Below are 27,364 nucleotides of genomic sequence, written 5' to 3'. Positions count from 1 at the left end.
CTCTGTGTTATTAATAAAAAAAAATTCTTATTGTTACTCCAACGTCTTTATTAGTATTATCTGTGGCGGCCCCATGGACTGTATTGTTAACCACAGAAGGTACCCCAGCTCTTCCTGCAAACTCTGGAGGAAAGACTGTTCTTAAGGTGACTCTATATGGCCAGAATAAGTGGTACCAGGGAAGAGGGCACTTCTGGACATACCTTGCCAAGGATGACCCCATATTGGAGGCTTTAGATGGATTTCTTGAGCCCCCCGGATCTCCAAAAATGAATCTGAAACATGTTTGACGGCATCTAGAAAAGGACAGGGAAGTGCACAGATTCTGCCGATAAACGTCGTGGAATGAAACATGTTTAGGTTAAGGAGCAGAACTGGGTGATAAGTCAGATTTTCAAGTATTTGTGAAATGTCTTGTTGTTTTGACTCTACTCACCTGAAATATCTGGTTTTCCTCCATTTTCAGAATATGGAAACATTTTCACCCACCGCCAAAGCTTTGTCCATTTTAGTCTCATCTGCTCGTTATCTCCCTATTTTTATTGAAGGGGTTCTTTTGCACCCCTGTCTTCATTTTCTGCCTCCCCCTGTCTTCATTTTCTGCCTCCCCCTGTCTTCGTTTTCTGCCTCCCCCTGTCCTCCTCATTTTCTGCCTCCCCCTGTCTTCGTTTTCTGCCTCACCTATCTTCGTTTTCTGCCTCCCCGTCTTTGTTTTCTGCCACCCCCTGTCCTCGCTTTCTGCCTCCCCCTGTCTTTGTTTTCTACCTCCCCATCTTCGTTTTCTGCCTCCCCCTGTCTTCGTTTTCTGCCTTCCCCTATTCAAAACCATAAACCCTTCCAAAGTCAACAGATTCATACTTGTCCCACAAAGCTAAACACGTATGACGGGCAACATATCATTTGTTTTCATTAGTAATTTACAACATACAGCGCAGAACGTCCACGTTGAAGAAAGTTACAGTCGTTGCGGAACGATCGCTCTCTCTAAGAGTCACTTCAATCTGCACCAGTAATTGTGATTTAGAATCATCACCAAATCACCAAAATGTTTTCTTCTTCCATACCAAGCCATGGAGACTCGGACATTTTCTCATCACCAGAGGATATGCCGCAGAGGGACCTCTGTCCCATGGTTTGGAGAGAGATGTCTCTTTCTGCCGGCACAGCAGAAACAGTCTATACACCAGCTTTTTACTGGAACGGGGTCTCGTCGAACCGGTCCCTTCGCATCTTGTAGGATTTTAAGAGACGGGTCCCTAACGTCTTCCACCGTCGTCTTCGAGGAACAGGATGGTCGTTGAGGTTCCTTGGTCCAGAACATCTCGATAAAGTGCAAACACTGCAAATCAGAGCAGATACCGTATGGAAAAATGCCGGCGATTCATCGGCTGGAATGGTTCATAACATAAAGTTTCCGTGCCAGATCTTTGAAGCTCGGTCTGTCTTGGGGCTTCGTCTTCCAGCATTCCAGCATTAGATTGTACATCTCCCTGCTGCACTGGGTCGGTTGGGGCAGTCGGTAGCCCACTTTGATTTTAGCCATAGCTTCTTGGTTAGTCATACCTATGGGGAGGTGGGGGCAGGACAACAATTAATTTATTTCAGGACGCGCTCCCCCTCCAAAAAGTAAAAGAGTCACTGCACTCCTTTACCAATCATCCATTCCGAGCTTCCATACCAAACATCGGTGCCAAGCAAGGATACGACGTTTCCAAAAGAATCACATCTCGTAAGACACCCAACTGTATTAATCGCAGACGCGAGCAAAGTAACTGTTTTATTTTCAAGCTTTTCTAGAAGTTCCTACCTGGGTACGGAGGCTGCCCCAAAGTGAATACTTCGTATATTAGAATCCCAAATGACCACACGTCCGATTTGGTTGAGTATTTGGAATGCGTCAGGGCTTCTGGAGCCGTCCATTTGACTGCTACAGTGTAACTGCCCTGCGGAGAGTAGACGTCCTCCTGTGAAAAAACAAAAAATAGTTTTTAAGATGAAAAGCTGTAATTATGTATCACCGAGAATCAAAGATTGGACAGGTCACCCTACATTGGGGGCTTTAACTTAACCAAGATGGATTTCTCAAAAATGTTGGAAGCCACATGACCCTTGGACCTCCAAAACTGAATCTCAAACTTGTTTGACGGTATCCAGAAAAGTGGGCAGGTATTGATGATTAACGTCATGGTTGAAGACCCTGCTTAAACACGGTTGAGTAAATAAAGGACGATTCTAGGTTTTGACCATTTAAAGAACTTAATGGTTGGTAGCGTTTTGGAAAGCCCCCGCCCACTAAAGAACAGAATATTTTAAAAGTTCTATGGATGAAAACGGCCGACCTTCAGCAGTCTGGCTAATCCAAAATCAGCAATTTTGCAGACGAGATTATCCCCCACCAGGACGTTGCGGGTGGCCAGGTCTCGATGGACTAAATGTTTCGTCTCCAGGTAGACCATACCGTCCGCCACCTGGCAAACAATGTGCATGAAGTCGTCGTGATTTAACCTTGCGCCCTCCTCACCTGCGGAGAACGAGAGACTCGTGTTATAGAGAAACCTAGAACCTGTCGGCAGATCAGCCCCATCTAGTCTGCCATCCCTGTATTAGCCTCTCCCACGTCTGCTGAGAGGCTGTTCCATTTATCTCCCACCCTCTCAGTAAAATAAAAGGTTTATACACTTTGGGAAGGTGGTGGACAAGCAAGAGGGTTCTACACGCAGCCCAAAGACCTTCTGCCGTGTGTGATATGTATGGGCGGTCCTCGGAAGACCAAGGTCTGAACCAGACACAACCATTTCTTACTTTTCAAATAATTGTTCAGGTTTCCCTTGGGCATGAACTCCATGACAATAAAAAACGGTTCCCCGGAGGAGCAGACGGCGCAGAGCTGGATCAGGTTGGGGTGCGAGAGGTTCTTCAGGGCACTGATTTCCTTTTCAAATTCACTTTGGATATTCTCTAAAAAAAAAAAAAAAAAAAAAAAAGGACATATGAACAGAGAAACCTCCGATAAACTGGGATACGCTTCTCACGCCGACGACTCCCAACACTCACCTTGCTTGAAGGTCTTTATGGCGACTCTCTTGATATCATTCCAGAGACCTTCCCAAACCTCCCCGAAATTACCTTCCCCGATTTTACTGATCAGCTTAAACTCACAGCGGGGCCTTTCCCAGCTACCCTCCGTGATGAGAGACTGAAAAATACATATATCATAATAAAAATACATGCGCTAGACCCAAAAAGGAAGCCAATATTCGAGATCAGTTTGCATAACAGGTTCCCCGGTCAGTGGGGAGCAGATTCATCGCAACACTCGCCAAAGGCGGACAATTGGATTTTTAAGGGTTTGGTTAGCAATGTACCTTTGGATAGAGGGGGTTACAGAGGATTTTAGCAATTAGGGTAACAGAGTGGGGCATTTTGAAGAAGAATAATGGTGGGTTTCATTTACCCTGTTTAATTTATAAAGCCGTTCCCTGCTGTTTCTATGCACATTATCGGGGCTTTTAGGGCTGTTGAACCCTGCGATTCCCTCGTACCCAGCAAACATTCTGACCTCCTAGAAAAGAGGGGCATCAGGGGAGGAGAGAGGGGCATCATGGGAGGAGAGAGGGGCATCAGAGGAAGAAAGAAACATCATGGCTTTGGGGGTACAGGTAGGAAAGAGGGGCATCAGGGAGAAGAATGAGACAAAGGGGAAGAAAGAAAGACAAAGGGGAGGAAAGAGGGAGAAAGGGGAGGAAAGAAGGGCACTCACCTGTTGGATGCAAGGCTGCAGGAGACGAGACTTAAGAAGTTTCCAGTTGGCTTTATGGAACAGGATAAGCTCCGGGATTGTGGGGAAGACTTTGTCCTCATTAACATAATATTCGCCGCGGTCATTTTGTCTAATGAGGAAATGGTTGACTGTTTCTTCGTGCCTCACTGCGTAGAACATAAAGGAAGCAACGATGAGGACGTGGACCAGATTAACCCATTCCGTCCGTCTCCAACATAGACACCCCCCACCGATCACCCCCAAAATACTGACAATAAAGTAACCAAATCATTCATTCGGTCGACATCATTCTTTTCTTTTGTAAGAAGAAGTCACGTGGGGCAAAGAAAAGACATGCAATAGAAACAGATCAGACGGCAGATCGGCCCCATTCAGCCCCCGTCTAGTCACCCATTTCTCCTTCTGGAAAGACTCAAACCTTAATCAGTCGTTGGTCTCGTCTTAAATTCAAGGGCCATATGCCTATCCCATGCATGTTATTACCCTCTACCACATCTGCTGGGAGGCTGTTCCACTTTATTAGATAAGAACTTGACGCAGGTATAAACCTCCAACACGGCAGCCAGAAACACCGGACAATCTGGAGAACTGTTTTTCACTAAATATTATTGTTATTATTAGCAATAACTAAGCCCACGGAGTTCCATGGGAACTGAAAATGTTTTGTAAACTGGTGTGTAAAGACCTCATCTGGAATGCTGCTTATTGCCATAAACATATAGATCCTGATAAAAAAAAAAGGGACAGATTGTAAGCTCTTGGGCACTGATAGCATTTAGCCCAGAAGTGAGATTATTGCCTGCGGAGAAACTTTGTATTGTATGAGGACGCTGATAATTCTGTTTACAAAACCGACCTTTAGACCTAAAAATTCCCCAGGAGCAGCCGTATCGCCTCTGGATCAGCAGCGCATGAGCTTTTAACTATTTAATTCCCTCCCTGAGACTCAGCAAAGGTTTGGCTCTCATGAGCCCAAAACAAGGCAGGGTTTCAGGATGACCCTGAAGGAGCGCAGGTGGGGCAGGCAGAGCGTCACACCGGGGCCTGGTAACCCATCGCATTGGGGTTAGGGCAAGACTGGAGTGATCCCTGGTGTCATTGGTAATAAAAATGGAAGGGGTTGCTTGTGACGGAAGGGTCTTTATCTTTTCCCAACCGAGGTCCAAAATATAGGAGACCCTGTATAAGTTGGTGGTCTCTATTTTGTTAATGTGATGTCCCTTCAGATCAGATCCTGTCCCTGGCCAAACCAGAATGAGATCTGGGAGAGACACACGCTCAGGAATGTCCAATTGCCGGGAGCAGCAACTCCTACTATGCCCAGGCAGCCATGCAATCTTCATCTTGATTCACCCGCCATTAAAGTGGTGACCCAGTGACCCCGTTCATTGGTGGCATTCCTTTAAATGTACCTGGAGCTTTAAATGCCATGAAAGGTATTTCCCGTAATCAATGTCATTATAATAATCCCCAGCAGCCTAATTATACAATTCCTGATTTATTATTCACACACGTCCCTTTATTATGGATACATTTGTTTTTTATTCCGCATGATACTTTGTATCCTTCCTGCTGCTCATGTTGGAATCAAATTGGAATCATTGAGAAAGTCCCCCCAGGGTCAGTTACCCCGCGGTTATTAAAACTGTTGTTGTAGCAGTAGCGTAGTACATCTCCCATCCTGTTAAGGGCACAGAGTAACCCATAAAGGTTAAAGAATCCCCCCCAACCCCACGTCAAACTCACCGGATAGTGAATACAGGCCATGGTGGCTGTCGCTGGGACGGACGAGGTAAGAGCCGCTCTTATTTTGGGGAGAGAGGAGCAGCTGCTCTGCCTCCGACCGACTTACAGATTCCATGTAACTTCTGTAACAAGAAGCCAGGAGTTTCCATATTAGCATTAATGAGCAATCAGAAATCAACAGCTTAATACCCCGGGGCAAGGGGTCAAAATGATCCACGGCATAGCCTGGCAAGGAGAACAGGACGATGGCTAATATACGTCATATCTAAAGGGGTCCAGAACATAAAGAACCAAATCAGTCCGGACTATTCGTTGGAGGGATGGTGTTGGTGATCAGACGGCGTGAGCCCCCCTGATGTTACTGATAAACTAGTCTGGGATTTGAAGGGGAAATATGGCAGAATGGAGAAGGCTGGGTGGGATTGTCTTTGACCACCAAATGCAGATATACCTCCAAAAGTCCCCTCGCGACTGGATTTAAACTCCGCCGTTCGCCGCATCATTATACACCTTATAGAGACACTTGCCAAACGGACTAGATGGGCCGAGTGGTTCTGCCATCAAGTTCTATGTTTCTATGAGCTAGAACCGGTCTCTCTGTGTCACCCCTGGGGAATTCGGAGATGCGGGTCACTTTGAGACAGATAATGAAAAGGTTTGGCTATGACTTCAGGTTCTACGGGGAGATGTGAGTCTTGGACTTCGGCGGAGTGGCCGGTGACTGGGGCAGAAGAGACAGATGGCCAGGGACCCATTAGTGCTTCACCCAATATGCAAAAAGCAGGTCTCCACTAACTCCATGGGGGCCAACACCACACACTGAGTCACCTGTGGGGTAAACTGGAAAGGGGCATCTGAAGAGACATGAGGGAGACACTCACGGTTCGTCAATGGCCGTGGGACACACCACAGGTGCTGACGGAGGGTAGAAAGTCACATAGTTTGCAGGAACCAAGCCTACTTCCATGTTACCGGTCAACTTCCTGGCCATGATGTAGTCCCCTTCATTACTGATTCTGCAGATTTGTTCCCCCTCTTGGATACTCAGCTCATCCGTGTTCCGGGCATTGAATTTGTACAACGCCACCACAATGTCTGCCTGTGGCCCTGTAGTCACAGGCGGAACTATAAATTCCGGTGGCTTCGGGGGACCTGGTGGTGGAGGCCAAATCATGTCCCATAGGCAGTGAAACCAGCTCAGGTGATTCTTAAGGAAGGACTCCATGGTGGGGATAGCCAAGTGTCAGCATCACCAGCCTGAAGCCATTACACTCATCCAGCTGGTGAGTATAAAAAAGTGACTGGGATTTTCTTCGCTCGCCGACTTCCTGATCACCTTCAGCTCGCAGGAAGGAGGTGTGTCAGGAATGCAGAGAAACTGGCCGCTCGACATAATCACACATACTTTTTCTGGGAAGACATGATTGTGGGTATTCACTGGCCAGACCCAGTTCCTCATATAAAGACACATTCAAGGGTCACCGTTATCTCTAAAATTTACCGTAAACGCGCAAAATAAAAATAAATCAAGCCAATTTCAAAAACTTTATTTTTCAATTTATTCAAAAATAAGGGAGGCTAATAATTATCATAAATCGCCCACAGAAATGGTTTATCGGGTTGCATAGGGTTAAATGTCTGCCCATTTTCAATTTGGGATTTTTTAAAGATTTTTAAAAAGTACAAACCTTTGGTACCATAGGTGAGAAAAATGACCCATCCTCCCCTCTCTACCTCTATCTGTCACAGCGCTGCGCTATATAAATCAATAAATAATAATGAATTGAATAATAAAAATGTTAGTAATATTATCAGCTACATAAATAATAGCGGGAACCACAGCATATATTATATTATCGTGATTTATATATTTATATTACATGTTTATATATTACAAATGTATTATTATTATTATTATTCTGTTACATATTATTGTTATTTATTTTTTATATATTATTTATATATATATATTATTATTTATATATATATATATTATTTATTATTATACATATTATTATTTCTTATTTTATATATTAAGTAACATACTGTTTTATATGTATAAATATATTTACCAATTTAGAAAATATACAACAGAATCAGAGACAAAAAAATCAAATTGCTCTACTGATATTTTTATTAAAATGTAATTGTTCTTCGGTTATCAGTCCCGGCGACAATCATTTTAGTCTCTAATCTTTTTTGGCACCGCACCCAATTACCCCCCCCCCCCGAGTCCTTATCTTTATTTATGCAAATTTACAGTTTTCTTGCTAAGCATTGCGATTTCGTTAAAAATCGAGAATGTTTCCTGGAAACATTGTTTGGTACGAGGGTTTAAACCACGTGAAGAAGTGACCTCAGTGTCTTGGAGGCAGGAACTAAATAACGTGTCGTCGGGGAAAAGCCATTAAAAGTATCATATTTTTCCATCAGTCTAGGTTTCCACTTGGGTTTTTGTCCGGCGTTTTTTTCTTGATGAAAAACGCCAGGAAAACTGCCAAGAAAACTGCCACTGCATTTAGCTGCGTTTTGGCGTTTTTTCTGCAGTTTTTTCTGGCGTTTTAGCCTTTCTGTGGAAATTGCTTTTTTTGACCTTAGGCAGTTTTTCCAGCCTTTACAAGTTAGAAGTTTCACCCAGCTAAAGGGATTAGGATAAATGGCAAGTATCTGCCCTCTCCTGATGTCATTTACTTGGTAGACCCTTTTGTCTCTTTTCTGTGGTTTGTAAGGCTTTATTTCGAATGTCTGCTCCTCTGGGAAGATTGGCCCCAAATGATGGTGCAAATTGTTTGCTGTTGCTTTTGGCACGCAGGATCCGGTCGCGTATGTTTGTTTGTAATGGCATGTTTGTTCCAAATGGTGTAAAATTCAATATGAACCAGTCCAGGACTTTGTTTTGTGTGAAACTGTTTGTTTTCAGCCTATTTCTCGTAGGACACACAGATACTGGGTCCATCCTCTGCATTGTAACTGTGGAAAAAACGCCATAAAAAACGCCAAGGCAATAAACCCACATGGCTTTTTCAGGCTAGGTTTCCACTTGGGTTTTTTTAGCTAAAAACGCCTATAAAAACGCCAATAGCGCCACCTGGCGTTTTTTTGTGAAAAACGCATGCAGCCAGATGTTAGCTGTAATTCAATGGGAAATCGCAAAATGCCATTTCCACTTGGCGTTTTTCTGTTTGGCGTTTTTTCAGTCCTCTTTGGCGTTTTTCTGCTTTTTTGGGCTCTGTGGCAGTTTTTCAAAACTGCAGCATGTTGACACTCTGGCGTTTTTTGCAAGAAATCTTGGCTTTTTTTCTCCAATAGAAGTCTATGGGAGAGAAAAAACGCCATGAAAAAGCCATGTGGGTTTATTGCCTTGGCGTTTTTTATGGCGTTTTTTCCACAGTTACAATGCAGAGGATGGACCCAGTATCTGTGTGTCCTACGAGAAATAGGCTGAAAACAAACAGTTTCACACAAAACAAAGTCCTGGACTGGTTCATATTGAATTTTACACCATTTGGAACAAACATGCCATTACAAACAAACATACGCGACCAGATCCTGCGTGCCAAAAGCAACAGCAAACAATTTGCACCATCATTTGGGGCCAATCTTCCCAGAGGAGCAGACATTCGGAATAAAGCATGCCTTACAAACCACAGAAAAGAGACAAAAGGGTCTACCAAGTAAATGACATCAGGAGAGGGCAGATACTTGCCATTTATCCTAATCCCTTTTAGCTGGGTGAAACTTCTAACTTGTAAAGGCTGGAAAAACTGCCTAAGGTCAAAAAAAGCAATTTCCACAGAAAGGCTAAAACGCCAGAAAAAACTGCAGAAAAAACGCCAAAACGCAGGTAAATGCAGTGGCAGTTTTCTTGGCAGTTTTCCTGGCGTTTTTCATCAAGAAAAAAACGCCGGACAAAAACCCAAGTGGAAACCTAGCCTCATGGCGTTTTTTCTCTCCCATAGACTTCTATTGGAGAAAAAAAGCCAAGATTTCTTGCAAAAAACGCCAGAGTGTCAACATGCTGCAGTTTTGAAAAACTGCCACAGAGCCCAAAAAAGCAGAAAAACGCCAAAGAGGACTGAAAAAACGCCAAACAGAAAAACTCCAAGTGGAAATGGCATTTTGCGATTTCCTATTGAATTACAGCTAACATCTGGCTGCAGCCGTTTTTCACAAAAAAACGCCAGGTGGCGCTATTGGCGTTTTTATAGGCGTTTTTAGCAAAAAAAAAACCCAATGGAAACCAAGCCTCACTGTTGCGATTTCTTTATTATCACTAATTACATTAACTTCTGTCTTAAAATGGGCAAAGACGTAGACAAGCAGACTATAAATATCATCCATCTTTCCTGATGTTTAATCTGTTCAGTCCCTATTTGATCCCCAAACCCCTCATATGCCCCTCTTTCCTCCATTAATGACCCTTTTTCCTCCCCTGATGCCCCATTTTTCTAGGAGGTCAGAATGTTTGCTGGGTATGAGGGTATCGCAGGGTTCCACAGCCCTAAAAGCCCCGATAATGTGTATAGAAACAGCAGGAAACGGCTTCATAAATTAAACGGGGCAAATAAACCCCGTTATTCTTCTTCTAAATACCCCACTCAGTTATACAAATACCCAGCCTTTCGGCATTTGGGGGGTCTGCTACCCCCAAAAGTGTGTGTGAATGTATGGCAGAATCACCCACTAAAAATGCAATCTTTAACCAATTTAGACGCGGGGTATCAGTAAGAACCCCTGAGCCGGACGGAACTTTGGAACAAAGAAAATGTCAGCAAAATAACTGTAAACATTGAGAAATAATAGAGATTTGTTAATTTTATTAGATAGGATAAAATATGTTTCGGTAATAATTTCTATTTTATTATTTTTACCCCGGTTTAGGGTAATCCCCGCTCTTGGTGTTTGAAGTCATTTTTAACCTATTAACAAGTCCATATCCTTCCTCTTCTTACAGTACCGGGGGATCTCGAGGAATGAGTCGCCCTGAGAATGATTAGAAAAATCATAGCACCAAAAAAAGAGGCAAACTCACCAAAACCATACCCCATACAATGCACCCCTTTAAACCAAAACTCGGCTTTTAAAGTGGTTTTGTCGCCGTCCACGCCGCTAATTTATGTGACCGTTCTTTTAGGGTCATTTAAATGCCTTCGAGTCCTGAAGATCATCCTATCAGAGAGAAGGGCTGGAGTGCATCTACGGTTATAACAAGCCGTACGCCCCTTATCATAAAGTCATTAACGCAAATTACAAAACATACCCAGAAGGGGCTTTTAATTTCATTCCAGGCACCAAAGGGGGGCTAGTTAATATAACGTGTGGAATGGTGATGCCAATAGGTCGTTAACGTGCAGCAAACCGAGGATGCACTCAGAAGTGAGGAGCCGTGCAGGGGATGCGGGGATGTGGACCCCGAGTCCTTTGTGGACTTCTCTCCTCTTATAGGGATGGATTCTTGTTGTAGCCAAAAGGAGGATGAGATGACAAAGAGAGGTCCTGGGGAAAGAAAAAAGCAGGGAAACCATAGAGATGTCGGCTTTTAGTTGTTTACATTATAATTGTTTTAGCTGGATTATTGTATTGTCCTGTCTACAAGACAAGAGTAAGCCATTGGCTTCTGGCATTATGAAGGACTCACCTCTGTCAATGGCGTTAATTTGGGGATTGTCCACCTGCATCCTGGGACGTTTTCTGTGTCCTTCTCACTCGCGCTTCGAGTTCTCTAACCTGCATGAGAACAAGAAGTTGGACTTTTCAACACCAAGCTCGGTCTCCAAGGGACTTAGAAAGTATCGACCTCCCCCCAAAAAGAGCACAGCTCTCCAGCCACATTGAACCCCAACACCAATTCTGCATACAAGGAGGTTTATCCGGCCGGATCTAAGGGAACTCATTGTTATACGGAGCATTTGTTGCCCCTCTGGATACCTTGCTCTGTAGGACACCAATAGTTCTTTGGATCTGAGATATAACGGATTCCACGCCAGCACCATCTTGAGAGGCTTCTTCTGATCTGCAGACAAAACAGATTTAATGTAACCAGTTGATAAAAAGTATCCATAAAGACGACAAAAACAACCCCAATGACATCACCTGGAATATTCTGCCACAGACATGGATGGATTGTCCGCACTGTAGCTGAATTGCGCTGACCTCACGGCACGTAAATGCCCGGACAGGGTATCTCTCTGGCCCCGGGATGGGCAGTCTGTACGAGAAATCAATCGGTTATTTAAATCCAAATAAGTTGAAGATACACTAATAAAGATAAAATCTAACCAAAGGTAAGGGACCTTCTCACCATCACAACATTCTTGCCAGAGACGAAGGTCTACAACGGGCAGGTCCTCACAGCTGCGCATGTCCTGGGGGAAGGTAGCTACTTGGAAGACGTCCTCTTGGACATGTTCGATGTTGTCTCCGTTATCACACAGGACACGTGCCAGAGAAGACTGCCTAATCTGGACCAGTTGGGCGGGAGTGAACACTTCAGGGCTGCTATACCAAAATCTGTACGAGTGAGCAGTCCATTAGAAGGTCACCAGCTTTTAGAGAGACACCAAAAACACGTTTGTTTGGGTTCCAAGAGGAGAAAGCTAAATATAACATAGAATGAGACCACCATGCAGTCTCATTTGATACATTTATTGAGACAATTTGCGAGAGAACCATCAAAAAGGTGAGGACCTCCGGCTCAAGTGAAGATCTGAGATCATTTGTCTTTCTCTGTTTAGATAGGAGAATTTCAAGCTAAATCAGGATTGGAGGAAGCACGACAAGACCCTGTTTTCAGCAAATTCTCGGATTTGTTGGTGGGTTCTTAGATCTTTTTGGAAGGAGCTGAGATGCTGGACTTCTATAGCTAGAGGAGGCAACGTATACATCATCCAGAAGGATAGACACGACGTAACACATTTGCCGTCACCTACCTGTCTCCATCTCGGATTCTTTTGAACTGGGCTACTAAAAGACACATCAAGGTGGGTCCAACCCTGGTCCCTGGGATCAAGTCTTCCACCATCAAAGCTGGGAACAGGTCCACATTTTTCGGAGTCCCATATAAACTGCAAGACGGGAAGAAGAATTTAAGAAAGCAGCTACTTCAGCTAGAAACAAAAGAAGTGGAAGAGAGCTTTGAAAGTGAAGAATATTTTCACACTAGGGGACCTTGGGCTCGGAAACTCCTCAATCTGAATAAGCTAATATTAGGTTCTAGGTTCTGGATTTCAGGAGGAGGTTGACCTGCTTTGATGGTCACTGACCTACGGAGCTTCTCTCTGATTTCTTGGTTCTGAATCTCCTCCTTTAAATCTTCAAAGTCCTGGGCAGAGGTCAGATTACAGAAGACCCGGTAGTCGTTGTAAGGTGGGATTCCATGGTCACGTCCACGTTGGATGTTTATGGCAGCCAAGTCCAGAGAAACTGAATGAACAGCTGAGAAAAGCTTCTCGGTCAGTTCCGTGTTGAGGAGCTCCGTGGGCACCCTCATTTTTCCAGGAACCCCAAAGAGGCCACGTAGTATGGGATCGATCCCTCCCTCCTGGAGGAGTCTATGAGGACTGAAGAAGGCCTTGTGCAGGGGAAGATGTCCTTCTCGAATGGGTTGGAAAGATTCGTTCAGACGATAGAGGATGGGGTTGATTAAAGTGTGGCCAAATCGAAACGCAGCAGTGGCAAAGGCATTGAAGATGCCACCATTAAGGTTGGGGTTATAGCCGTCATAATCTCCCAGCATCTTCATTCCGGCTTCTCCAAGAATTTTGGGGAGCCAGTGAGAATAGGTGATGTGGTGCATTTGGGCGCCCACCAGTTTCCGGGCCTCGTGGTAGATTTTGTTTCCATCCCAGTGCGGATTAAGCTTCAGAAGCTGGTCCGCGAGGCGGTTGTGTTCACGAAACCACAGCGTGTGCATTGACGTGAGCCCCAGTTGCTCATTAGCCCGGTGATCTCCGGCTAGGAAACACGGCACGGAGCTCTCGTTCTCATCACGCATGCATTCGGTGGGTGGACCGCTGGCAAAAGGCAACAGATGCTTTCCTGAGCTGGAAACCACACGGCCAACCCTCAGCATCCCGCTCTGGCCTCCAAAGTCCCTTAATTCTCCAGCTTCTTGTTCCGAGCTGCCGTAAACGTTGGAGGCGTCCAGGTAAGAAGTGAGCATATTAACCTGCTCGCGAGAATAGAGCGAGTCCATGAGAAGCGAGGTGACCCCGCTGCCGCACACCGGACTGGATCGGGCAAAGAACATACAACGTCCGCTCCTCGCGCGGGGATCATTCTCTGGGATCATAATGGAAAAGCAGGGAGGGTCATTAGAACACACCTGACTGCAAGGAGCTCCATCTGTGAATCTGGACATTCCGATGGCTGGCACCGTCTGGTCTAAGTCATGGTCCAGGAACTGGCCCCATTGCATGAGCATGTGGGTGAACTGGTCGTCTGGGGTTATCGTTTCTGTACCTATCATGGAAGTGGAAACCAAGCGGGGGAGGGGTAGAGGCAGCAGTCCAGGGTCTTCGGTGACTCCGAGACCCCTAGGGAGGTTTAAACCATTCTGGTAAGCTGGCCTAAGTAGGCGCGTGAAGGCGGTGTGCGAGGCGCCCCACGTAGGATGCTGAAGGTTGTTGCAAGAGCTGTCGTGGGTTCGGTAACGCTGGTGGAAGCACATGTCAGAGCAGTTGGGGGTCTGCCGGTGGGCTGAGCAGCCAGAGGCATTGGCGATCATGCTGATGTAACGAGGGGAGATCAAGTCGCTGTAATGGTAACCTGTGCCAAGAATTAACAGGACACGGCAGGTTATTTTATCCATTCATCGACACCTTTAAACACATCCTTCATAATGTTCTTTTTCTGCTGCTATGGCAACACAGAGATCTAGCCTATTAACATTTAGCTGATTCTACATTTAACTTTGTAACATTTCATTCTGGTGGCCCCCAGTTTATCGGAGCCAGGGGTTTGGGAGCCACGGATGAAAGTCACGACCCTCCTCAGGTGACGCACTTGGGCTGTCGAGACCCTCGGCTAGTCCATTCTGCACATGTTCTTCAATAAGCCCCAGGGTCCGTTCCAGGATTTCTGCTGCTCTGGCCGCACTGATCACATGAGGGTCCCGGGGGTAACGCGCCAGAGCCAGGAGGTCACTGGGTGTTTTGGGGAGCCTGTAAATAATAAAAGAATGCAAGCCTTGGGGTTCATTATAACAATGGCTGCCAGAGGGGGGGATGAGACCTCTGCGCATATATATACGTCAGGAGACCTTATGGGTGGAAACCCCAGATGAGGGCAGGTGTAGGGGATGGATGGGTTATCTGACCACTGGGGGGCGCTGACCACCTGATGAGTGTGTAGATGAGAGAGCTGAGGGTGAGTGCGAACTTACGCGCTGAACAGCTTCTTCTGAGTGAGCTCAATGCTGTTGTTCACGCCTCGAATAGCCTCTCGCAATGACGTCTCCACGAAAGCGTCTCCAACATGCGCAGCGTCTGCGGGGACAGAGCGGGGGTTTGATGATTGGTGCGCAGCGCCCGTTTCACGGACCCCCGATGTCCCCGTTTGGAAGACCCTACCGTGCGGCTGGACGTAGAGCTGTACGGCTACCGAGCTGACGCCAAGCGAGCTGACCGCGCGGCACTCGTACCGCCCGGCGTCCCTCGCCTCCACCTTAGTCACCTGAAGCCATCCAGACGCCAAAACCTTGTGTCGTCCGTCAGCGGGCAGCTCCCTACCTAGTGACCCCAGAGGGCTGCAATTAGGAAGACACTCGCAGGAATGGCTGCTTTTCCTCTAAACCCTCCGACTTCTCTAAATAAATTTGGCCGTTTTAAGCTTTTATTGTTGGGACAACCGGATTTTCCAACTGCTGGAAGGTCAACCCATCTACTACCACTCCCTTATATGAGAATACAGATGTTGAAAAGATCAAGAACCATCCAGATGTTCATCCTAAGCACAGAAATGCATAACAGGGATCCCGGAAAACCATGCTGACCCTAAAATAATGCCCCCCTCTTCCAACTGCCCCTACTAGGAACCCGGCCGCGGCTATGCCAGACCTGCTTTGGTCCAAGAGATCACAGGCGTCGGGGATCCTTCTGCGGAACACGGAAATTCTACGTCCCGGCTCTCGGCCACTGTCTGGTCACCGGGAACGGCCGTGAATTTCGGGGTATCTGGAGTGGAGAAGGTCATTATTCACTCGATAAAGCGCCGGCCGCGTGCCCCCCCACCATATACCCTGCACGATGATCAGCGCCGAAGCCTGCAGAGACCCCTCGCTGTTGCTGGCGTGGCAGCGGTACGGCCCCCGCTCGGAGAAGGTGACATTCTGGATATAAAGACCCCCGGAGCTGGTGATGGTGAAACGTTCATTGTTAGTGAGCGGCTGGCCGGCGTCTGAGGTCCACGTGACGGTCGGCTGAGGGTCTCCGGATACCCCGCACTCCAGGGTAACGCTGCCCCCCAGCAGAACCTCCGTGTTCTGGGGCTGGATGATAAAGACGGGTTTAGCTGCGAACAGAAACGAGTTAAATCATCATTTTCCTCCCCATAAAAACGAAGGTAAAACGGCCTAAATATGTCATTCTGCCAACGCGTTTCGGCTCTTCAGCTGACATGGTCTCAGATTACGAGGGGCCGAACCCGACACTCACCCCTGCTGCCCGTGTACCGTAGGACAGCCTCCTGCGTTCGCACCTCGCCTGCGGCATTTTTGGCTGCGCACTGGTACACCCCCTTATCAGACTCCCTGGTGTCCTGAATCATCAGCGTCCCGTCGTGAAGAAGGTTTAGGCGCCCATCAAAACGCGTGTCAATCTCATTGCTGCAAGGAGAGGTTAACAGAGAGATACTAATTAGTACGGGGGGGGGTGGTAGATAAGTGGAGCAGCCGCCCAGCAGAAGTGGTAGAGGGTAATACAGTGAGGGGATTGAACATGCATGGGATAGACATACGGCTCCTGAATCTAAGACGAGACCAACGACTGATTAAGGTTTCAGTCTTTACAGCAGGAGAAACGGGCGAATAGACGGAGCCGCCGGGGGCCGATCTGCCGGCGGGTTCTACAACTCACCTGTTGTGTAACCAAGTGATGTGAGGCTTGGGGTTACCCTCCGCCCGGCAGGTGAGGTAAACCGTGTTCCCCAATGCGATGTCGGCATCTCGCGGTTCGGACACGAAGCGGGGGATCTCTGCCAAATCAAACCCGCGTGTTACCTTCTTTATTCCGGAGCTAGAAGCGGGCCCTTGGGAACCACATTTGCCTCCCCTGCGTCCACCCGTTGTCTTCTGCCCCTCGGGGTAACTCGCTCTCCATCTAATTAATTGCTTGTGGGGAAAAAATAAACATAGAGCGTTTGGGGCATTTCATGTGTTTTTATAGCGGGGTAAGAGGCTCTCACCGCATGTGAACACGTCGGGGGGCAGGGAGGTCACGGATTTGCCCCTCAGGGGGGCAGGGAGTTCACAGGTGGCTGCGGTCTGAGCGCTGCTCCTTTCCGTGTAACTCCGCAAGAGATCCGCCAGCCACGACAGCTCGCAGTCGCAATACAACGGGTTCGAATCCAGGCGTCTGGAATAAAAATTATAGTTTCCGGTTACGGTTTCGGGGAAAAATGTATCAAAAAACACAAAAACTCTATTTCCCCCCCAAAAAAACAGTTTTTCACTCACAGGCGGGTGAGGGAGGGGAGGCGCGAGAACGTCTCGGGATGGATCCGGGAGATTCGGTTATTGTGTAGAAACCTGGAGAGAGACACTCGGTGATCTACACGGCACGGCAGGGGTTAATGGCAATAAAGTGCTCGCTGAGATCTTTCTAGAATTATTCCTAACTATCCGAGGGCCGGATAAACTAAATAGCGGCCAAAGGACAAGTCTAAGAGGGCTGTCCTGTACACGGCGGTAAAAGTGTAGCAATCGCTATAGCAACGGCCTTGCCCCCTCTTGCTCCACTTTTATCGCCGTGCAGCAGGAGCGGACGCCTCGGTTAGTAGATCGGGGCTCGTACAGTCTCTCCAGATGCGGCAGATGCCCGAACGTGTCCGAGTCCAGAGTCTCCACATCATTGAAGTGCAGATATCTGAGCCGAGGAAGTGAGAAAAGGGTTAAAAATTATCAGACGGGTGAAAAAAAAAATGCATTTAACACAAATTCTTTCTTTTCTCTTTTCTCCCCCCTCTCTCTCTCTCTCTCTTCCATCCCCTCACTCTCCTCTCTCCCCCTTCTCCCATCCCCTCTTTCTTCTCTCCCCATCTCTCTCTCCCTTTCATCCCCTCTCTCTCTCTCTTACCCCCCTCGTCTCTCTCCCATCCTCTCTCTTTCTTCTCCCCATCTCTCCCCGTCTCTCTCCTATTCGCTCCCATCTCTCTTTTCTCCCTGTCTCTCTCTCTCCCATCCCCTCCGTCTCTCTTCTCTCCCATCCTCTCTCTTATCCCCGTCTCTCTCATTATCTCCTCCCCCCGTCTCTCTCTCCCATCCTCTCTCTTATCCCCCCCCCGTCTCTCTGTCTCCCATCCTCTCTCTTCTCTCCTCCAATGTATCAAGGAGTCCCACGGTGGTCCTAAGGATGCAGCCCCCCCCGGACCTCCAACTCACAGCTGCTCCAGCGACTGCAGCCCCCGGAAAGCGCCCGTCTCTACCCTCCGGATGTCATTCTTATAAAGGTAACTGCGAGAGGAGGAGAGAGTCCGTGTCACGATCTACAACTCGCTGCTTAGTGAATAACCGCCGGGGCAGGAGGCATCGCCGAGGGTACTCACAGGTGCTTGAGACGGTCCAGGCCGTGAAACGCGTCGTGGTTAATACCCCGGATGCGGTTGTTGTTCAGAAGCCTGTTGTGGAAAATGGGTATTTTTGTTTATGAGCCCAGGAGTAGGCGTGGCTGCACAGTCGCATATTTAAATGATCATTTGCATATGGGGGCACAATCCTTGATCAATACTAATAATATGAATGAATATTAACGCCGGGCGGGCGAAGTCTTCACTTACAGCGTCTCCAGATTCTTCAGCCTCAGGAGCTGCTCGGAGTTTATCTCTCGGATGCGATTAAAGCGCAAATCCCTGGGGAGGAAAAACGGGGGATCAGGCGTAAATCTTATAGAGGGGGAGGGGGGAAATTTCAGGGTTTATTAACCCTTTACATACAGAAGAAAAACAGTACCCCCTCTCCAATATAGCAGGAGGGGGGCCGCTGTTACCCCCCAGCTTCTCGTTTCACCCCATGAAGAAGTCGCACAAATTCCGCCCCTTTATATAAAAAAAAACTTAGGTAGTAAAAAGTCATGTTTTTTTAATTCATTGCACGATGTGATGATGTAATCCGGCCGAGCGTCCAAACAATGATTTTATTTATGTTTATTTGATGCCGAAGACAGTCCAAGAGAGTGTCCGGCGGCCCCCAGGGGCCCCTACAGCTGGGGTTAGTCATGGTTGTTGTCTGCGATGCATTTGGTGTGGGATACGGGGCAGTAACGCAGGGCTCTGAACCTGGAATTCTGACACCCGAAGGCACGGAAGGAGTGCGCATGTGCGGCCCCTGAACAGGCATTTCCTTATATATCCGCGCAGAGACCTTCAGACAGTCCGGGAAACGGCCTAGTAATGACGTGACTCGACATGGAAATCAGCGAGCCGGGGCCCCTGTATAATGTATAGTTAAATCAGCAAGCCGGGGCCCCTGTATAATGTATAGTTAAATCAGTGAGCCAGCCCCCTGTATAATGTATAGTTAAATCGGTGACCTGCCCCTGTATAATGTATAGTTACATCAGTCACCGGCCCCTGTATAATGTATAGTTACATCAGTCACCGGCCCCCTGTATAATGTATAGTTAAATCAGTGACCGGCCCCTGTATAATGTATAGTTAAATCAGTGACTGGCCCCTGTATATTGTATAGTTAAATCAGTGACCGGCCCCTGTATAATGTATAGTTAAATCAGTTGAATGAGATGATAATTAATGCTGCCGTCAGATTTTCTGTTCAAGAAAAGTTAAAAAACATCTAGAAAAACAAACAGTTGATTTCCGTTGGATGAATTTTAATGAAACGGGGTATTAACCCTTCCAGTCCCAGGTACTTGGCCCACCTTCTAGAACATCCCCGCCAACCCTCATCGGATCTCGTCCCCCGACTAGAAACTGAAGTCCGTTTTCTCACCATTTACTGTAAAAGCCCTAAAAGGTCTGGGACGCTTTTCAGGCTGCGGACGGCTTCAGTTCCGTGACCCATTCTGCCGCCTGACTGGGCACATCGGCAGCAATTAGCAAAAGCCTGGGGGGGGGGAGCTGGCAGGAGAAAGGGGTCTGGGAACCGGTGCATGTCTAGGAGAGATAAGGGCGCAAGATCCAAAAAAATAAAAGACGAGAACCGAGATCTGAGAACATAAAAAAAAGCGATGAAAAGAGAACAAATTAAACAAAATACAAGCAGGACCGACGCTGCGTGCGATGAACTGGCGGGGGGCAAATCGAGGTTTCTTTACATATGTTGTGGATGCAGAAAAGAGCCGCCGGACCCCCAATCCACTCTGGACGCTGGAGAACCTAGAACCGAAGTAACGAATTCCTGCGCACAAGCTGCCGCGTTCTAGGTATACAAATACTGGGTAACATTACGAATTCGTAGTTTGTGTTTTGGGGTCCCCAGCATTTTAGGGGGTCTCTAGCTGGACTTCAATGGTTTGTAAGCTTCGACTCCCCGTGTAACTTCACTCTGGATCTTTTCCTAGAAAAACACAGAATTTCTCTGGAATCACCCAAAATCTTTCCTCCAGTTACACGCCATCACTCATGTTCGGGCGGCTGGCGTGTAAAGGAGATAAGCCAGACACATTGGGACCAGACGTTCCCAGACTCCGCGCGTCACCGGCTCCAACGCCATTTGGCTCCTTCGTAGAAATGCAGGGAAAATACTTTCGTGTGATCTGGATTTCCAGCCACCGGGGACCAAAATGTTAGTTTGATTAGATCATCAGGCTTTAGAACATTGCTGTTTAGCGTTTTAATGGGCGAGAAGGAGATCCCGGGAAGCTCCGGACAAAAGGATATACAAGTGACGCGATACGGCAGAAGTAATCACTTCCTCGAAGGTCTTTCACGAGGTTGGCCGAAGACATTCCTCGCTCCGGGATCCTTCCAACCCAGATAAGAACTTAAGATAAAAAGATATGAGAAGAGCTCTAATGACCTCCTCGATGATGATGAGATCGATAGAAGTGACCATTAATGATCTCCAAGCCGATTATCGATGACTGGTGGCACCAGTAAGATCTCAGAAGGTTCCTGTCCAGCCTGGGCTTGGTTTGGCGTTAAGGTTCTGAGAGCCGGAACGTTCTGTTAGTTTTGTTGCACGCGTATCTTGGCTCTTTTAGACTATAAACCCATTGATGATACATTGTTTCCCGACTCCCGTTATAATGACAGCTACACGGACATCACACAGAGACCTTCAACCCTGCAGGACGTGATCAATGAGACGAGTAGACCTTTGATACTATTTTGAAAGGAGGATCTCTCATTCGATACAACGTTCTTTCTTTGGTTACATTTATAAATAACGATAAATTGTTATAATCACAAAATAAATAATACATTTTTGATTTAGAAAAAAAACCCCAGAGGGCTTCAAGAATTAACTTCTGGTTAAACTTCATAGGCATGCAGACGCGCTCCTTAACACGCATTGTCAGAACACGTGAACCCTACAGCCCCAGGATACCGTAATCTCCCAGTATATGTTGCCGACAGTCTCGGACTTACAGTATGCTGGTCTGTGCCGGGGATGCCGGGATGGTCTCCAGCATCAGATGCATGCACCTCACAGTGGTCCTGAAGCACAAGCAGCGCGGGGGACAGCTGGCCGCCCGATCCAACGCCAGGAGAACGAGGGGCAGACCCAGCAGCAGCGCAGCTCCCAACATCATGTTTCCAAGCGGGTGTCTGTGCAAGCAGGGAGCCGATGGAGCCTCCAAAAGCTCTCCAGCTCTGTAGGAGGGTCCCAGAAACATGTGTTTCTTATTAATATCCATCTTTCACACCCCTCTGCCCAAAAACAAACTCCCACCCCCCCTCCCCGCATGTTTCACCAAATGCTTAACGCTCTGCTCCTCTCCAAATCTTTCTAATTGGACCAAAGTCAAACATGTAACGGCCGCCCCTCGCTCCGAGCCCTATCGCTCCGAAGGAGAAACGGAACGCACCTGATGAGGAACCTGCTTGGCAGGAGATTACCCAACAGGAGAAACCCAAAGACCGCACACAACGAGGACTTTATATGAAACACTTTAATTACAGAATATAACAATAAACAGACAAAAACACCTTAATTCTCTCAAAGATTTTCTTATCAGGAGGAAAAGATCGCATCCTACTTGGATCCCTCTTTGACCAACATCTCGTAAAAGGTCTTTCAAGTTTCATGGCACCGGCTTTCCCCAGTCTAGACATCTCCAGGTCTCTTGAGGACTTCAAAACGATCTTGGATTTGGTCTTAGAAAACAAAACTGGCCATCGGACAACTGCTGTTTTTTCCCAATTATTCGACTCAAACTGTAGAGCTAGCGTCGCCGTTTAAAGACATCGTTGGTTCGGCGCAAAGGATCCGGACGATGGTCATCAAAAAGCAAGTTAGTGGAAAAAAAAAAACAAACTACATGAAACTGAATCGACAGAGAAAAAAAAAGTATAAATAACAGAATGATGACATCGTCTCGGCTTTCGTTACATGGTTAAATCCACTAAGCAATCTAGGCTTAGAGCCACGGTCCCCAAATGATAAATGCGGAGATTAGTATTGTCCTCGAGCCCTTACTGAGAAGCCATTACTGCAAAAGGGTCTTTAGACCCCACAAGCACCGAGGCTTAATACGTGGCAGGAAAAGAACGAGAGATCCCCAAAAACATAAAAGTCTCTTTAGACGGTAAATATAAAAGTTTGTGGCCAACTAGCGAGGCTGAGAACGGCCCCTCCTACTGTTACAGCCAAGACTTGCAGGGCATTGAGCCGATGACCCGACACACAGGAAAGTGACGGCTCGGCTGCGGTTCCCGGTGAACGATGTGTTGGGAGCCAGATGGAAGAAGCACCAAAAGTCCTTCCTACCCCCCCGAGAAACTATAACTCAGAGCAATGAATGTGCTGGCAGATCCAGGACAATAAGAAAAGGTCCCCCCGGGAGAGAGAGCTGGGTGGAGGTCATCCATGCATCACCCCGACCCCAAAGCCATGGCCGCCCACCCAAACCACGTGGAAAGCAGGACAGGGTGCGCAGATAGGAGAGGTCACTTCTCTCGGTAGTAGAGCAGGTAGCACTTCAGAGGGTCGGGTAACGGAAGACTCAGGATCTTCTCCCGCAGGTGGTTGGCCGGCGGCTCGGCTTTGGCTTTGCTCGTCGCTCTTTCATCATCTTCCTCTTTGTGGGCCTCGTCTTCGAAGTTGTTGTTGTTGTCGTCGAACACATTCGGGGACAGCCTCGCCAGAACCTCCTTGTCTAGGAAGACAACGGTCTCCATGCGGCGCCCGTGCAGCCGTCGGCGTTTGTAGCGCAGCGGCTTCTTCAGGACGCCACCGGCGCCTCGGCAGCCGGGCTCTTGGCTCATCACCTTCTTGATGCGGCCCCTGATGGCGATGCGCGCCAAATCCTGCAGCGTTCGTGCGTTGGGAAGGGCTGCGCAGAGCAAAATAAAAGAAAGCGTGAGGTCGGAGGCCAGATCAGTCTAGTCAGGAGCCATATGTCTATCCCCATGCATGTATTACCCTCTACCACTTCTGCTGGGAGGCTGTACCACTGATCTACCACCCTCGCTGTAAACTAAGTATAGCTCCTGTGCATTCCTAGTCAAACAAACCGAAATGTTTCCTCCGTGTGCGAATATGGAATCTATACGTCCCTGAGAGCCGTTCCCACCAGGCCACACGAGACAGAACGCTTCACTCACGCAGGTGGAGGCTCCTCGACTTGACGGGATCCCCTTTGCCGGGTTGGACGAGAGGAGCGAAGGACACGGCGAGGATCTTCTTTGTCTCCCAGGTGCTGGGGCCGGTGCGGGTTATCTTGGTGAGCTGCGCGAACGGAGACAAGCAGTGAATATACAGACCTCCCCTTGGCTCGCATTATTGATCCGCAGGAGGTCTGGGGTATTTTTTTTTTTTTTTGAATGACTAAATATTTTTGTACCGGAAGACCCGGCGTCAACCAATCAGCAGCGACGGAATGCTCTTTAGCATTCATTACCTTCTCCTCCAGCGGCATCACGAGGATCCCCCCGACTTTCAGAAGGTTCTTCATGTATTCCTCGTGTTCCTTCTGCACCCCCGCTCCGCAATAGACGCGGTCGTACGCTGAGGAGCCCAGAGAAATGTCTAAACAGTTTCCGCCAACGAAACAGGGCTCACAAAACTCAAACCTGCGGGACGACGAGGCGGAAGGGCAGAGAATTAGAAACCCAGAACCCGCCGGCAGATCGGGCCCAACCGGCCCCCGGCTAGTCTGCCCGTTTCTCCTGCTGTAAAGACTCAAACCTTAATCAGTTGTTGGTCTCGTCTTAGATTCAGGAGCCGTATGCCTAACCCATGCATGTTTAATCCCCTCACTGTATTACCCTCTACCACCCCTGCTGGGAGGCTGTTCCACTTATCTACCTCTGGCCTCTTCTACATAATTACAGAGACCACCAGGCATTCACAAAATTCCAGAAACATATTTGTATTTAAAGAGCCCCTGAGGGGTCCATCCAAATGCCTCATCATCCCACCTCTGGGTGGCGGGTCCAGGATCTCACCGGTCAAAGCTGTCATTGGTGCGAACGAACAGGTCCAGCTTGTGCTTGGCGTACTCTATGACGTCCGCGTGGAGCTCCACGCCGTGGTTAACGCCGAACGGTCCTGTTCATAAAAAGGTAAATACATTTAAAGAGACGTCTCGGCCGCGGGAGGAAGTGGCGGGCAGCCCTTCAAATAATCCCATAGCTCAGTTATACGTAAGGAGGGTGAGGAGACCTTATTCCAGATTCAGAGCGCATGCCGCGTTACTGGGCTGGATCTGGGCCGTTGCCCGGCACAGAACGACTTGCGTGGGGCATTAAACAGGTAGAGGGGCACTTTGTGCACTGCACTCACCCAGGATCAGCCCCACCATGGTACTGAGGTAGCCGGTTCCACTGCCCAGGTTGAGGAAGGAGAGTCCTGGCTGGAGCTCCAAAGCCTCCATGACCTCAGAGTAGATGCAGGGGGCAGACAGGTGGAGGTTGCCGTGTTTCCAGGCCAGGTCTTTGTACGCGTTCTTCTTAAACTCCTCCAGGTAGTAGTGTGCGCGGTCGATGGCGCGGAAGGCCTGCTCCACGGCGTCCGTCCGGATGTACTGCGCCTCCTTCAGGTTGTCTATCAGCTCGTCGTTGTCCTCCCCGGCGCTCACTGCTCCCCCCATCGCGGCAACACGTCCGGTCCGGCTGCAGAAACATCCAGGAGGACGATACGTTATTTACATGGAACTGGGACCGGGGGGCCCTGGATGTCATTGTACTCTGGGCACTGGGAGTCTGGGCAGGCACGGTACTGGGGGCACTGGGAGTCTGGGCAGGCACGGTACTGGGGGCACTTGGAGTCTGGCAGGCATGGTACTGGGGCACTTGGAGTCTGGCAGGCATGGTACTGGGGGCACTGGGAGTCTGGGCAGGTACGGTACTGGGGGCACTGGGAGTCTGGGCAGGCACGGTAATGTAGGTACTGGGAGTCTGGGCAGGCACGGTAATGTAGGTACTGGGAGTCTGGGCAGGCACGGTAATGTAGGTACTGGGAGTCTGGGCAGGCACTGTACTGGGGGCACTGGGAGTCTGGGCAGGCACGGTACTGGGAGTCTGGGCAGGCACGGTACTGGGAGTCTGGGCAGGCACGGTACTGGGGGCACTGGGAGTCTGGGCAGGTACGGTACTGGGAGTCTGGGCAGGTACGGTACTGGGAGTCTGGGCAGGCACGGTACTGGGAGTCTGGGCAGGCACGGTACTGGGAGTCTGGGCAGGCACGGTACTGGGAGTCTGGGCAGGCACGGTACTGGGAGTCTGGGCAGGCACGGTACTGGGAGTCTGGGCAGGCACGGTACTGGGAGTCTGGGCAGGCACGGTACTGGGAGTCTGGGCAGGCACGGTACTGGGAGTCTGGGCAGGCACGGTACTGGGAGCCTGGGCAGGCACGGTACTGGGGATACTGGGAGTCTGGTATAACCCCAACACCTACCATTACCTCCCGGAGCAGGCCCTGATATATTCCCCAATCACCAGCATTACCTCCCGGTGCAGGCTCTGGTTTAACCCCCGATACCTGGTATTTCACCTCCCGGTAAAGGCCCCGGTACAACCTGGTTCTTAGTTATGTGGCTCCACCCCCAGCATTCGTTGTAAACACTACACCAGCTGACAGCGAGTTATACAATGGGCGTGGTCTGACTTTAGCCCGCCCTCTTCCCGCGCTATAAAATACGGTAGCGCCAGTAGGGCTCCGACAACATGGCCGCGCAGCGAGCGCTGTAAGTGTGGCGTGCCGGCTGGCTTGCAGGCCTCGGGCCGAACGAGACCTAATAGATCCGACTGGGCCTTGTATGCACATATAATATATGCGATACATGTATGTAACATGGCAGCAGAATGCATGCAACGAGCTAACAATCTATGCTATGGACGGAACATATAACAGGGTCATGTATGCTACAGGAATAGGCTGTTACAGGGAGCAAGGACATGTGATACGCATGGCGAGGATGCATGTAAACACATTATGGGGTCTAAAACATGCAAATGGCACGTATGGTAGTAAAGGTAACAGTCCGAGGAAAATGTTACATGCAAACGGCATGAACTGTAAACAGACCAGGAAGTATGTGGTGTAGAATGTGTAAACCACACGTTAAGGTGTATGTAACGTGATGGACATACGTGTGACGTGTAAAAAGTTAATAGCAATAAATGTGTAACTTATTTATAACGGAGAAAAGGGAAAGTCACGCTAAACATATGTACATGCCGGCGGGATTCGAGGATTTTTACTCAGGAAATGAGCAAACTTTCCAAAAAGAACAGAAAGTTACGTGTTCTGAGCTTAGAATGTGTGTGGTACCAGAGCGGACCGGGGTAATAACACCCAATGATACCCCATCCCCCCAATGCATGAACAATGAAGGCGTTTCGCACCAGGTGGGGTCGCTCTGTAAAGCCGAGGATGGGGTATCGATTGTAGTTACCAAGTGGTACTTCAGCTTTACGTCTTATTTACCCTCCGGATCCTATACAACACTATATATGAATTACCCCCCCGCCATGGATTATTACTCCCTGTTATGTTATCTCTCCCTTAATGTTAAGTGTCAGGACAGCAAATAGATCAGCTGATGCGGGTTCTGCCACAGGCTGCCACCGATCTGCCTGACCTCAGCATCCCGGAAGTTAACCCTTAAACAGCCAGCACCGGCTACAGGTTGCTCTAATAATCAAATCTAATTTTATTAAAAAAAACTTTTAATTCTGGATCATACAAACATGATATTGTGAACTGTAATGAACGTAAAAGAACGCAAGGTGCCCACAAAATATCTGTTCTTGGGGAGGGGTTTATTCAATTTTTACAGCAGATGGGCTAAACGTCACAAAGGAGACTTTTTTATTCTTTTAATTATTTTTTGCGTAAGTATCTCTTCATTATTAAAAGTATTTGCTCCCAGAGAGATGGCGGGGGATGGTACCCTACTCCTCCTTATATTATTATATATTGTATATATCATTTTTATTATCAATTATTATTTTAGAATAAAATTTACAGAATATGCAAAAAAAAAAATAATTTAAAAA

The 27,364-nt window shown here is 48.1% G+C and overlaps 3 protein-coding genes across 3 annotated transcripts; all 3 read right to left on the bottom strand.

Moving 5' to 3' along the window:
* Positions 1-882: 882 nt before the first annotated feature.
* On the bottom strand, positions 883-6,822 carry SRMS (src-related kinase lacking C-terminal regulatory tyrosine and N-terminal myristylation sites). Its single transcript, XM_053453462.1, has 8 exons — positions 6,409-6,822; positions 5,528-5,649; positions 3,761-3,927; positions 3,055-3,196; positions 2,803-2,958; positions 2,340-2,521; positions 1,808-1,964; positions 883-1,563 (listed from the first exon to the last, which is right to left on the bottom strand). Exons 1-8 carry the CDS (start codon positions 6,750-6,752, stop codon positions 1,382-1,384), a joined length of 1,452 nt encoding a protein of 483 aa, XP_053309437.1. The 5' UTR covers positions 6,753-6,822; the 3' UTR covers positions 883-1,381.
* A 3,990-nt stretch (positions 6,823-10,812) lies between these two features.
* On the bottom strand, positions 10,813-21,558 carry LOC128470882 (peroxidasin homolog). The gene is made up of 21 exons (XM_053452741.1): positions 21,290-21,558; positions 18,518-18,589; positions 18,287-18,358; positions 18,123-18,194; positions 17,536-17,607; positions 17,199-17,270; positions 16,928-17,097; positions 16,600-16,717; positions 16,180-16,349; positions 15,764-16,036; positions 15,583-15,699; positions 15,097-15,255; positions 14,910-15,012; positions 14,531-14,688; positions 12,790-14,293; positions 12,457-12,591; positions 11,829-12,037; positions 11,621-11,735; positions 11,456-11,540; positions 11,166-11,254; positions 10,813-11,023 (listed from the first exon to the last, which is right to left on the bottom strand). Exons 1-20 carry the CDS (start codon positions 21,556-21,558, stop codon positions 11,180-11,182), a joined length of 4,020 nt encoding a protein of 1,339 aa, XP_053308716.1. The 3' UTR covers positions 10,813-11,023; positions 11,166-11,179.
* A 1,252-nt stretch (positions 21,559-22,810) lies between these two features.
* PCMTD2 (protein-L-isoaspartate (D-aspartate) O-methyltransferase domain containing 2) lies at positions 22,811-25,926 on the bottom strand. Its single transcript, XM_053452907.1, has 6 exons — positions 25,811-25,926; positions 24,648-24,976; positions 24,311-24,413; positions 23,764-23,935; positions 23,468-23,591; positions 22,811-23,196 (listed from the first exon to the last, which is right to left on the bottom strand). Exons 2-6 carry the CDS (start codon positions 24,952-24,954, stop codon positions 22,811-22,813), a joined length of 1,092 nt encoding a protein of 363 aa, XP_053308882.1. The 5' UTR covers positions 24,955-24,976; positions 25,811-25,926.
* Positions 25,927-27,364: the final 1,438 nt, after the last annotated feature.

The sequence above is a fragment of the Spea bombifrons genome, chromosome 13 (genome assembly GCF_027358695.1).
Source record: "Spea bombifrons isolate aSpeBom1 chromosome 13, aSpeBom1.2.pri, whole genome shotgun sequence".
NCBI lineage: Eukaryota > Metazoa > Chordata > Amphibia > Anura > Pelobatidae > Spea > Spea bombifrons.
This window is presented reverse-complemented; position numbering and strand designations above follow the sequence as displayed.

Excerpts from the sequence above, each read along its gene's own strand:
- SRMS (XM_053453462.1), bottom strand. The coding sequence starts at position 6,752 with ATGGAGTCCTTCCTTAAGAATCACCTGAGCTGGTTTCACTGCCTATGG. Across the intron at positions 2,959-3,054 it reads CATAAAGACCTTCAAGCAAG|AGAATATCCAAAGTGAATTT; the intron begins GTGAGTGTTGGG and ends TTTTTTTTTTAG. Across the intron at positions 1,965-2,339 it reads GATTAGCCAGACTGCTGAAG|GAGGACGTCTACTCTCCGCA; the intron begins GTCGGCCGTTTT and ends GTTTTTTCACAG.
- LOC128470882 (XM_053452741.1), bottom strand. The coding sequence starts at position 21,558 with ATGGATATTAATAAGAAACACATGTTTCTGGGACCCTCCTACAGAGCT. Across the intron at positions 18,359-18,517 it reads CTGAAGAATCTGGAGACGCT|GCTTCTGAACAACAACCGCA; the intron begins GTAAGTGAAGAC and ends TTTCCACAACAG. Across the intron at positions 17,608-18,122 it reads CTGCAGTCGCTGGAGCAGCT|ATATCTGCACTTCAATGATG; the intron begins GTGAGTTGGAGG and ends TCCTCGGCTCAG.
- PCMTD2 (XM_053452907.1), bottom strand. The coding sequence starts at position 24,954 with ATGGGGGGAGCAGTGAGCGCCGGGGAGGACAACGACGAGCTGATAGAC. Across the intron at positions 23,936-24,310 it reads ACCAATGACAGCTTTGACCG|GTTTGAGTTTTGTGAGCCCT; the intron begins GTGAGATCCTGG and ends GTCGTCCCGCAG. Across the intron at positions 23,197-23,467 it reads GTCGAGGAGCCTCCACCTGC|CCCTTCCCAACGCACGAACG; the intron begins GTGAGTGAAGCG and ends TGCTCTGCGCAG.